Source organism: Rhea pennata, chromosome 6, assembly GCF_028389875.1.
Source record: "Rhea pennata isolate bPtePen1 chromosome 6, bPtePen1.pri, whole genome shotgun sequence".
Classification (NCBI taxonomy): Eukaryota; Metazoa; Chordata; class Aves; order Rheiformes; family Rheidae; genus Rhea; species Rhea pennata.
In genome coordinates, this window is record NC_084668.1 from 1,033,858 (window position 1) to 1,046,915 (window position 13,058).

At 38.1% G+C, this 13,058-nt stretch overlaps 1 protein-coding gene across 5 annotated transcripts in view; it reads right to left on the minus strand.

The window, feature by feature from the left end:
* Nucleotides 1-13,058, minus strand: part of GPD2 (glycerol-3-phosphate dehydrogenase 2) — a 64,493-nt gene that overhangs the window by 26,151 nt on the left and 25,284 nt on the right. For all 5 annotated transcript variants that reach the window (XM_062578976.1, XM_062578975.1, XM_062578980.1 and 2 more), the window contains 3 exons: nucleotides 12,352-12,476; nucleotides 11,237-11,334; nucleotides 10,045-10,208 (listed from right to left, as the gene is read on the minus strand). In XM_062578976.1, coding sequence (XP_062434960.1) covers nucleotides 10,045-10,208; nucleotides 11,237-11,334; nucleotides 12,352-12,476 — 387 coding nt within the window. The remainder of the gene's footprint in view (nucleotides 1-10,044; nucleotides 10,209-11,236; nucleotides 11,335-12,351; nucleotides 12,477-13,058) is intronic.

Genomic DNA, 13,058 nt, shown 5'->3' on the forward strand with positions numbered 1-13,058 from the left:
CTAAAAGGTAAAATTTTGTTATTGCGCATCCCTGCTGTGCTGAAAACACAATCATATAAAAATACACACATATATTGTAGTGGTTGCCCCAAATAAACTTTGCAAAACCTTACGGCTCTGCTGCTGGAATATGAGCTAGGCTTTTTGCTTTGAAGAACAGGCTGGTCACTGCAACAGGCGTGAAAGCCTTCTCACCCAACCTCAATTTACAGGCTTTTCTGACCAAGCTTATCTAGTTATTGCTAGGGACTTCAAGTTTAATGGAAAGTTAGAAATGCAAGAAGCTACATGACAGTCTCAATGAACTTTCTGAAGAAGGCATCCCTCTCCACAAAGGAGCCCACCCTGCTTCTTCTGAATGGAAGTAGGCATTAAAAGGAATATTTGAATGAGAGAACTAGGCCCATAATACATTCACAATTCTGCCTCTCCATATAATACAGCCATACAAGCGGGTAGGGTTTTCTGTTTTCTTTTCATGGGATAATAGCTCCACTTATTTAGCTGAAATATTTAACTGCATCTCAAAGCAGTCCCTTGAATTTGGAACATACCCAAAAGCCTACCACGCAGTATCAAAATAGGTGTATTACTGGATCATCACAATATTGAGACTCATTGCCCTCAAAAGCTCCAATATCCTGGAAGTTATTCTAAAAAGTATATTTCCATTCTGACAAATTATGTTCTTCCAGTAGTATTACACTAGATAATTGCATTCACATAGCAAGGAAAAGCAGCACAAGAAATTTGATAACCCATTTGAGGTGCATGAAAATTTTCTTGCTGAATAGATATACACACACCTTACCAAATTAAAGCTCATAATCTATAATTAGTACAGAATTATATATAACTCAGAAGTTATCAAGACTACCCACACCCTCTAATTTTTTTTTTATTAAAAAGTGCTTAATCACATAAACAGCTTTATTATGAGCATTAAAAGAGGAACTCAACATCTGCTGTACATACTGAAATCTGTTGTATGCAAATTCAGTGATTACGAATCAGCTGGAGCAAGTGAAAATTTTTCCAGGCTTCTCAAATAAGTCAGTAGATTCTTCTCCCAAATGTAAGTATAATAAATTCAGAGGTTAACATCAGATTTGAGTCACGAGTCACAAGTTACATTAAAAAAAAAAAAAAGTCCTCAGACCTGAAATCATTTCTTAGCTCTGTGAATCACGTGACATTTAAGTCAGGTTAAAAATTCACTGAAAACCAACAGGCTTTCTAGGATACGTAGCATGCATATTGTTTGTTCTTGGACTGCTTTAGAGGGAAGATCATTCTGACTCAGTTAAATCAGTTCTATTACACCCACATATAATAATGTAGCAAATCACACCAGACTATTAATACTTCTTACACAAATCATGTATAATTTGAGTTCTGCTTTCCACTTGGTTATCTATGCTGCTGAAATACATCTCAAGTGGGAGGAATAATACACATCTAAATATGCATTTTGCACTGGGGAAGAAGAATTAAAAAAGAATAAACAGCTTTGGTCAAATCATAAAGAGTTAAAATAAAAACATATTTGTTTTTAGTCCTCACTCCATAAGAGCAATGGAAATGAGAGTCTGGAGTCTGGTCTATTCACAGATAAACTTATTCCAACAATCAAACTTAAGATGTGACACATCAAGTTGTTAAAATAATCTAGTAGCAGTCATATTTTAAATTAAGTTCCTGCTTCCTCCATTCAGCACAAAACTTAGACCACATTAAAAAATAAAAGAAAAAAGAAAAAGAAAGAAAAGCCCTCTGCATTAGCTCCTCACCTCCATCACCCACAGGAGTTACCAGCATCTGCCTTTTAGGTTCCACTTCCCCAATATCTGGAAAAAACTAATGTCCCTTTACCAGTAAAATCTACGTTAATCGAACCTTAACACATACAGCTTGAGTGCACAGCAAAGACCACCTAAGAGGTAATACAACTGCTGTTTTTACAAGACAAACCTAAGGATTTGAAGATGACAGGCATAGGGAAAGATTAAAATAATGAAGAAAGCTGTAATCAAATTGCATGTAAGGACAAAAAGTTACAAACCAGAATCCTGAGAAGGGTTAGGAAACTGAAGCATAGCACGTCCCAGCTCCCGTGCAGAAATGCAGATGAACGAACGCGACCAGAACCAAGGAGGCCCAGAGGAGCTTGCCCGTGCTGTCTGAGAGTCGCCACAGCTTAGGAACATCCATCGCTAACCAAGTCCACCGCCACGAGACGGCGCAGAGGCCAAAACTCACGCTGAAGCCAAGATGTTGGCTTGGAAAGAAAAAGCCGCCACACCCCGGCGCCCCAACGGGGAAAGCCGGGAATTACTGTTCCGCGCTGCCGCTTCCTAACCCCGCCGCCTCCCACGTCCTTCGCGTCGGCCTTCAGCCGGTCGCGGCAGCGCAGGAGGCGGCGCAGCGTGAGAACGGACGCCAACGCCGCCGCAGCCCGTTCGGGCGAGGAGGGGGCCCTGCCCGGAGGGCGGCCGCCGCCGCAGCCCGTTCGGGCGAGGAGGGGGCCCTGCCCGGAGGGCGGCCGCCGCCGCAGCCCGTTCGGGCGAGGAGGGGGCCCTGCCCGGAGGGCGGCCGCCGCCGCAGCCCGTTCGGGTGAGGAGGGGGCCCTGCCCGGAGGGCGGCCGCCGCCGCAGCCCGTTCGGGCGAGGAGGGGGCCCTGCCCGGAGGGCGGCCGCCGCCGCAGCCCGTTCGGGCGAGGAGGGGGCCCTGCCCGGAGGGCGGCCGGGCGGCCCGCGGGGCCCGGGGCGGCCTGCGGGGCCCGGGGCGGCCCGCGGGGGCCTGCGGCTCCTCCCGGCCCGTGGGGCCCGGGGCGGCGGGCCGCAACGCAACGCGGGCGGCCGGGCCTCGCGCCCTCGAGGTCTCGCACAAAAACGCGGCACGACGGAAACCGCGTACCCGATCTTCCCTCAACATATACGTTTTCATATCCACAACGTGGAACAACGCGCGTATTAACTAACGATCTGCTATTACACGCACATAAAATGCACGCGTATGAATTACAACAAAGTTACATGCTCCAGTGGCGTCTTTCCTCTCAAAGCCACGACACGCTGGGGAATACTAAGATGTTTGTGGCACAATGCGCAAATAATGTCATTTTGCTCAAGAATAATCTTAAATCTTTTTGGTAACATGATCTGAAGAATTATTCACCATTCACTTAAGGGACAAAAAAAAAAATCATGCTTTGCTTATACGAGCATAAAAAAGGCAGAGAATTCACTAGAATATTCATCATTTCCAACCTTAAACCCACGGCGTACAAACAGACGAATCCAGCAAGTCAGAGAGCAAAGCCAATTTAATCTGTGGCTCCCCTGAGGTAAATGTAGTTCACAGTCCTGCCCCCACCCCAACCTCAGCCATAATCCCTGCTTCCTGGAGGTAAGAAAGCACTGAAGTGAGGAAAATTCTGCAGCAGGATATAATGATCCAAAATGACAGGGACAATAATGACAATGAATTTCATGTCTCCCAGTCATAAGCCGGGGATGCTTGACTGGGCTGACTTACACAATTAAATTGTTACAGGTACAGCAGGAGATGCAGTTATCATCTGCATGCTTTTGGGAACGCCGCCTCCAGCGAAAAGGAGGAAAAAAGACAGAAAAAAGTGCGGCGGAGCGCAGGCGCGCTCCTTTGTTGAGAGCGAACTACGGCTCCTGTAGGTATGCCCGTACAGCTGTACCCTTTGACAGAAGGAAAACTGGGTTAAAGATGCAAGTCATTTTAAGCTATTGATTTTATCCCTTTTGAAAAAGATAAAAAAGCTCTTTGATGGATAAAGCACTATATGATACAAATGACTTTGCACTGAAGAGCTTTACAAGCAAACTGAGACCCAACAGATTTTATCAGGGAATCCAGAAGCACCTTTTATAACAGATTATGCTTCTTCCATCTTCCTCACTAATATTTACTCTAACCTCGGAAAAGAAGAATGTTATTATTTCCATAGGTTCAGTCAAAGCAAGATGTGTATTTCATTTTACGTGTATTCCACTAGAGGCAGCCAATAATACCTTTATAAGCCTGCTTGTATAAGCCTGGTTTTCTTCAGGACTTTGCACACAACTATTATACGTAACATGGGAAAAATGCATTTGAAAGCAACTGGATACGGAGGATATATATAGTCTTTTCCATGCTACATCTACAGTTAGTGTGCCTGCAAGGCTTCTCTAATTCATCTAGTTTCAATTTTGAAGTATCGAGAAATATGGTTAGCAATGTAGTTCACCTACAGAAAATCTTTTTAGTGACAAACTGTCAAAGAGCTTTTATATCCAGAGAAAAATAAACAGTTGTCTGCATCTATAATAGGGTAATACCCCTATTACAGCTCCCAATATTCTCAAAATATTAATTTGTCAGATAATTAATTATAAAGCTATAATATTTCATAATTCAGGACACACTCAAATTCTAGGAAAAACAGCTACAAGAGCCTAAATTAAAAAAAGCATTTATTCCATTTTTGACAGTTTAATGAATGCTTTACTCTTTTACATTGATTTTTTTTGTGTGTGTGTGTCCCTGTGCATGTGCACCTGGGAAGGATTTCTCATGGGGTTTGCTGTAAACAAGGCAAGCTAAATCCTCGGTGAAAGGTTCTCTTTTCCACCTTTAAATAAGTCCCATATTAAAATACTTCATGATAGAATACATATAAGAATATTGAGAATGCAAAGTTATAAAAAGTACAATTACTTACATTCCAGCAAGTATACTGGAAATTTGTGAAAAAAATGTTAACCAATCAAACATGATTTGCCAAAACAGTGACTTGCAACACAGTCACAAAAGCAGTGTATGTTCATTTATATTTTCATAAAATAAACAGCAAATTCAATAAAAAACAGTATCAACAAAACCCTAAAATTTTAAATTCATGACTGAGTCAGGAACATAGATTTTCCTTATATACCCCAAAACTCATCTTTCAAGGCAAAATATGTAAAAAAAAACAGTCTACAAGAACACAAAGATACAAAATAAGGCATCTTAAAAAGAATTCTGTCACTTAGAATTAGCAAGCATTTCTAAACACTTAATTGTAATATTCTGGTCAGTTGGATCTTTGCTTTAGTGTTTTTCCTAGTTCTTCACATAATGAGTTATATACAATTTAAATGGAGATTAATTCTTCATTTAAAATGCTTTAAAATAATTCTGTGCATGATCGTGAAATCCTAGCGTTAGCTTCTCCATAGTGCCTCTTTTCCAATTTTCCTTGAGCTACATAAATCGAACTGACAGATCACTGCTCAGATAGCAGCCACATTCTTCCCTCAAAATGTTGCCTTTTTGCTATTCAGGAGTATCCTAATACCAACAAATGCTAAATGAAGTCTGACATGTACCCCTAAGAAACAAACTTGTAAGTTGTGGCTTCAAAGGAAACCTTGAATAAATAGGACACATTGTGTACACCCAGGCTAACATCCAACATATGCTTTAGTTTCCTGATGCTGAGACAGAGCAAGAATAGCCTCTGGTAAAGTCTGATTTGCTATTGCTGGTACTTCCAACATTTATAATGTACCATCTTTTTTTTTTTTTTTTTTTTTTTTTTTTGCCTGTATAAACAATTTTTAAAATGTAATTAAGACGACCAGAGCAACATTTCAGAACAGAACATATTCATGAATAATGGATTATTTAACAAGCCACTAGTTTGATCAACAATTACAAAATAAAATAAGAGCGAGCATTTCTGATCTTTTCATTGCAAAAGAATATTGCCATCTATAAATAAATAACTGGACCACCTATAAGTAAAAAAAAGTAACCTACATAATCAACGTATTAAATTCTTCCCTTTAGTGGCAATAATCAACATGTCAAACAGTGAAATGCTGCTAGTGGGAGCTATTAAATGCTGCAGATACAAAGAAATTATGATGGAGACAAGAACAGAGAAAGGAAAGAAAAAAATAATATTACATTTATTTACATATGTACAACCAGTTAAGGCACTTCATTTTTAAAAAGCCAATTCATTTATTATTTAGAGAAGATAGGGAAAGACAGAAGGAAGAGATATGACATTAAGATTTAAATGCTGTCTTACCATTATTTAATGCCTTATTCTTTCACTTTAATTCTGGTGAAAGAACTAGAAGAGGTATTGATCAGTCTTAACTTCCCCTTCCTATTTACCAAGTTCAACTCCATTTCCCTTTTGTCCTCAATTCCTCCAGATTTAGAGTGTGAAAATACACAGCTAAGAATGAAGTATAATAATTTACAAGATCTAAAGTGTGCTTACTGACACATTACAACCTTAAAAACAGCCTATTATGGACAGAACAGATTAACTGATTAAGATAGACCAATTAGTGTGTTACAATGCAGTGTGCCCCATCTATGACATGGACAGTAGGTCAAGCCACTAAGAAATACTATGGTGCATGTTACTATAGACAGGATGTCATTCTGGAATGTGGTGTGTCAAGTAGTGACCTGATATTTTAGTCTAAAATTTTTCCTCTGGCCTAGATTTAACCTCAAAGTACTCAAATATATATTATGAACTCAAATTTGATAGATCAGTCTTTCAGAAAAAAAATTATTCTTCCAGTGGTGAATAAGCAATCGAGGGTTTGGTGGGTTTGGGTTTTGTTTGTTTTGGGGGGGGGGGGTTGGTAGTTTAAGGGGTTTAGTGTTTTTAATTGCAAAACAACGTTTCTTTAAACTGCATAAAAGTATAGTCCTTTAAAACCACTAGAGTTAGGTTATCCACCTACTCTTTAATACTAGAGTCCTTTAAGGAAAGCAAAACAAGACCAGATACACTAGCCTAAAACCAGCAGGTTCGCTAGCAGCAAAACTTAAGTCTGTTTTTGAGATCTCTTGCCAAATTAGAGTCCCAAAAGCCTAACTTGAGGTGGGTTTACATTGCAGTTCTTCCACTGAAAGGACAATTATTAGTTTCTTCTAGCTACCTGTTTCCAATTATATTTAAAGCAATAAATTTATTTTTTATGTGGTGTAATCACCACACAACCATCAGTCTTCATTAACTGCCCTTCACTATTTTGTACTTTTCAGACTTATTAATTTTACTCTCTCACATTTATAATATAAACTGTAGGTTTGTTTCCTATTGCTTGAGAAGGAAACAAAACCAGAGATACCTATAACTCACAGAATTTTGCATTGTATTGCTGCACAGATGTTTTCCACTAAAAGATAACATTTTTATCTTGGTGCCAAATCCTTAGATTTATTGCAACATGGCTTAAAAGCATTTCTTGTCCAAGGAACTTACCAACTAACTTTATCTTCTAAATGCATATCTTTAGCATGTTAGAATAGTAAATAGCTGTGATGCATCTAAACCATCTATTTAATTAGAACAAAACTTAAGTAGATTATATTTCTCAAAAGAGTATTCTATTTACAGTTAACCACTTGGTTCTTCTTATTTACTCCTGAAATTCCTTGAAGCTGTCTAAGGGAAGGAATGGCCTATGATAATAAAAAAATAAAGTTGAATTACTTTGAGACTGTGCCAAACCAAAGTGAAAACTTTGTGTATTGTAACAAGAGCTGCTGCAAACAGCATACCTCGAAGTACCACAATCCAGTATCAAGTTTTGCTTCTAAACAGCCTATTTCATTAAAAAAAAAATAGGGAACTTGTTTTCACCATCAGAGATCGGTAGAAGTTAAGTCCTCCCTTTAAATTTCATACTATTTTCATGTAAGAACCTACACGTACATGTGTATGCACATCTAAGTTTATATATATATATATATATATATATATAAATTGTGTGTGTGTGCGCATATATACATATATATTTTCTCTTTCTTCATACCAGACAACTTGCAATTATCAGTGTGTTGTACTTTTGCCAGAGGCCTAATAAGTACTATCTGCACCCAGTGTGTTTCAAGAGTCCCTCTAATTCTTTCCTGTACTAAAGCACCTATTGATAAGCTGATGAATAGTGTAAATGTAGTTCTAAAAAAGGAAAAGAGCTACCTTTATAATCAATTTTGTGTGAAGACCTTTTTGGCTGCCAAAGGTCACAAACTACATCCCCGTGTAAAAGCTAACTAGAACTGTGCCACTACTGAGGTAAATCAGTATTTAATCTATTTATTCTTTGGAGGGCTCCTCCAAGCCTGCAAGGAATCTATGGCTTTTTTGCCCTACTGTTCCCCACATATTTGGTATTTTTAAGTTACCAATCTGGCTGCATTGTTGGGTAAGTTTTACCAGAAACCTTCCTCTTGGAAGGGAAATGAAAGAGGATTGCAGATGGGGGTGAGGGGTAACAATCCAATTAAACACACTGTGAAACAGCATACAAGTCTGAATTTTATCTATTGGATATGCATGCATAAACAAGTGCACCAAGAAAACAGTTACGAGAGCACACACTGGTATTCCAACCAGAGCAGTGAATTTTCCTGCATTTAAAATTTGTACAAAATTCATTATTGTTAAATGCATTTTTTTTTAAATGGAAATTCTGTTCAGTTTACAGAAAATTAAGTATACAATTACATCCTGACCATTTAGGGATGCAACTCGTGATTTTGGAAGGTATCGAGATACAGCAATTTGGATAAAACTTGAACATCTATGCATCAGACATTAATATTTTAGATTAGCAAAGTGTCTAGGTAGTCATTTGTCAGGGAAGCCAACCAATCATTGTCCAATTTTGTTTTCAATCAGCCTTATCTATCTGTAGAGCTTGAAGGAACAAAATTAAGAATTCTCTGCTGTGGTTTAAGGCATTCTCTGATCCACTGTGGTACCCTTTGCTATGCAGCTAAGCTAGGGACTTACCACTAGACTTACTTTATGGATTCAAATAGAACAGAAAACTTATCAGCTCTTTTATCATAAACAAGAGTGGCATTCCCAAACATGCACACATGAGCACTTCTGAACATGAAAACTGCTGTTCTGGACAATTTCAGTGACTTAAGTTCTATTACAAATCTTCATTCTTTTTCAAAGAAACATCAAAAACTTCCAGAAAGCATCTCTCTGCTTTCTCCCTCTAACACAGGCACCGATTTTGTGCAATCCTTACACACACAAATATTCCCATGTGATAGATTAAATATGAAACAACTTTGAGCTGCAGACATTTTTCCCCTCAGGAATTTAGAACTCTTAAAATATAGAGGTTGTAACAGAGAGCACTCAAGCCTTATAGCAATATCTGCTATTTGGTGATGACTACAATGAAAGTTCTATCTTCAGAGTGACCAATCGTACTGGGGGAGAGGGTGATACACAAGAAAAAAGGGGGGGATAAGGAAAAAAAGATAAAATAATAATACTAATACAGATCTGACCTAACTCAATATAAGAATCAGTTATCATAGTTGAAAGTCAAGTCATCTGGACAGGTTTGAAAGTATTTCTAGAGTAAAAGTGCTACAGTAAACCATTTAACATTACCAGCATGATCATACTTTCTTCACATATAATACCTCAGAAGGTGTTCAGTCTGAGAAGTGTTCTGCAAAATACGCTTCATACAAGCACTGGCTTTATTAAAAAAAGGTAAGTTAAGTCTGAAGTAAACACAAGATTCAGAAACCTAGCAACATTTTGTTATTAACTGATTAGAAATCACTTGTATTATTTGGTCTCTGCAGTGAGGATATTTAACTACTATAAACAGAACAAACTGAAGCATCAAGTACCACGTGTGTGTAGTATTTGCTCAGAAAGAGTTGCTCTAGGCTCAAAAACACATAATATAAACTGGAAAGTTGTGGACAGTCATCAGAACGTTAGACTGTTTTCATCTGTCACTCTACCTACTTACCAAGAAAACAGTATATTCTTTTTCACATTCAGTAAGTCACCTTAGCAAGCAGAATAAGCATTAATTTGGCAGATATAAGTTAAGATGCAAGTTGAATCCTTCAGGTTGTTTTTCTTCCTTTTCAGATTCCATGAACATAATCTATAGTTACACACTTTGTATTTCAAAAAAAACCAACACAATGTAATAAGGTAAGCACTGAGATGGTACATACCATCATAGTAGACAATAGCGCCAACAAGCTTGTCTTTGCGTAGCATTGGAAAGTACTCCAAGGCTCTTGACTTGCTAAGGACATAACTACTTTTCAGACACTGATTTCCTGCCACAAGATCATAGAGTTTTATTCCCGCCCAGTAGTATGGCAACTGCCACCATCTGCCAGGAAAAAACAAACAAACAAAACACAGTAGGTTGCATTACATTAATTTTACGTTTGTACTATCATGAATTTTATTGTGATACCATAAACGTATAAACATGTGTAATGTTATGTACTGTTGTCTGCTGTGTACTGTGGGTCTATTCACAGCAATAAGTAAAGCATATTCAAGGCTTAAGTTATCCTAGAATTAGGATCAGAAACTGGGGTTTTGTACTTCAGTGCAAACAAAGAATTAGAGCTATTTGCTGAAGAAAGAGCCACCAAACTAAGTGCTAGAGCTAAAAATGATTCCCCAAATGCGTATCTTGACCATCTCCTGCTCCTCCATCAAATAAACATGGTCCACTGCTGACCTACATAACCAATTCAAGCTCCCTTTATTAAGGCAGGAGTAAAGCCATACACTAAGAACAGTCAGCAAAAACTCACTGCTCTAAGCCTGTTCTAGTAAATAGATTTTTAGCTCTATAAAAATGGTTATCTCAAATCACTCCATTTGAAGAAGTTATTTCTTCTCTCTTTCTCTTAAGGTATGTAAGATAATTGTCCTCTCAGTAGAACACTACCATGTACTGGGGAAGGCAAACGCGCTGAATTACTGCACAGTAACTCAGGAGACACTGCTGGCTGTAAGGACTAAAAGGGTACATTTTGAAGATCACTGAAAGCATGTGCTGAAGACTAAAAAGATGTACAAGAAAGAATAGGGAATAATATTCTTGGGAATGAAAAATTCATGTCAGCTGCAACATCTGCTCCCCTCCCCATCCATCATATTTGCAGAACTCCACTGAAGGAAGCTGAAGTCCGAGAGGTGCTACTGGATAGCAGCGCTAGCAGGGCGGTACCGTAAGAGAACTTCACGCTTCTACAATACGGCAACAAATTCTCACCTCCTGGAGGACAAAGCTTGTGACAGGTTTAAAAACATGCTCAAAAAGAGACATCTAGAAAGTCCTCCAGGGAAAGAGTCTGCTTGTCAAAAGCAATGCTAATGGAGAGATACTACAGTAGAGCTTACTTGTAAACAGGCAGCATTATAGGCAAAGGAGCTGATAAATGAGGAGCAATTTCAAGCAAATTTGCACGCTCACGAAGTGCTTCTTTCACCATCTTGTACTGAAAAATAAGAGGGTACATATGAATTCCAAGGTACTCAATTTTGTCAATGTGCAACATTTAATGAAAAAAAAAATCTGGTCAAGACAAATATCTTACATAATTTTTACTATTTCTTTAAATAACATAATGAATTTTGCTCAAAAATTCAAAAGTTACCCAAAAAACTCTCTAAAGTAAATCAGTTTCTCTAGTATTTGGTAGAGATTTTGGTATTGTGCCAGGTCAGTCAAATTATTTTTTCATTTGAATATGAAGCCAATACATGGTGTGACTCTCTACTATGGACATAAGGCTCAAAAAGTTCAGAATTCATCCCAAGATACTACTACTACAATTCCCACAGTTAGGTTCTCTACCAATATTAACCTGCAAACACGGAAGCCATAATACAAAGTTCTTTAGGAAAAAAATGGATGATGATTTCTGTAGCTGAATAGTTGTATTTTTGATTTCTTTTTCCCTTGAGAAATCATTATTTCCTTTACAGTATTTTCAGCATTTATGTTTTAAATTAGAGATGTCTCAACGAGGAAGCAAACTGATTTCTCAAAACTGTATCATGCTTCTACAAGACCAAAGCAACACTAACAAAAATACACGAAAATATTTATATAAAATTATTCGCTTATTTGCTTATTCATATTTTCTTTCTACTTTTCAAATAAACAAACAAACAACATAGGCACTCCTCCCTCCAAATTTTTATCAAATAACCGGTAAGAAGTTTTTTATTCTGAAGTCACTCTTATTTCTGCCCTCCCTCCCAGCAACATTCACTGTTCACATGGTGTAGCAATTAGATTGGCTATAAGCAACTTAGCAAGCAACAGCAGCACTGATTTTTCATATTCTAGAAAACTCATCTGGGGAAAATATTTTCCATACACAGTGGTTTTGGAATACAATAGCCAAGTATTAAAAAAAAAAAAAAGATTGTGAGAATGTGGATATAATTTGGAACGGAGAAAAGCGTCTACTAGCAATTTTTGCTCAACAACCAGCATAGACGATTACCTGCTCAAAATCCAACTTCATGACGGCCTTCTGAAGATACCTCACTCCACCGTGGATCAATTTAGTACTCCTACTGCTGGTCCCTGATGAGAAATCATCTCTTTCTAGAAGGGCTGTTTTTAGTCCTGTGTTACCAGAAAACCAAATTAACTTCTTAAATTACACAATTTGTATGTAATTCATTAAAGACACTTCTCTAGGGTAGAGACAATCACAAGAAAAATTACTCTGAACATGGATAAATTTGTATTCAAAGTGCAGTGCACTGTCTATATTGTAATGAAAAATTTTAGCCGCTTCCTAAGGGAAAAGTCAAAACAGAACTTAAACAGCGGCACATTAAAACCTAGAAGTTTCACAATAGAAAGGCATTACCGTACATTATAGAGGCCATGCTCCCTCAAGCAAATTATAGTTTGCATTCATGGCAGGAACAGAGTATTTTCCTGAATACTTTTAACTCTTTGCTACAGAGTCCTGTCAGCCTACCACATTAACAGTTTAAGCACACCAGAGAGACTGCCAACTTTGGCCGACGGAGAACCAGCCAAAGGTGTGCTTGAGCTCACAGGAGAGCTCACAAAATTCTGACACACTGTCTAAAACCATCCCAAAGGTATCTTTGGAAATCCAAGTACAGACATTATTTTGCTCTCTAAAAAAATTTATTCAAAATAAAAACTTCATCCAACACACAAACAAACTCT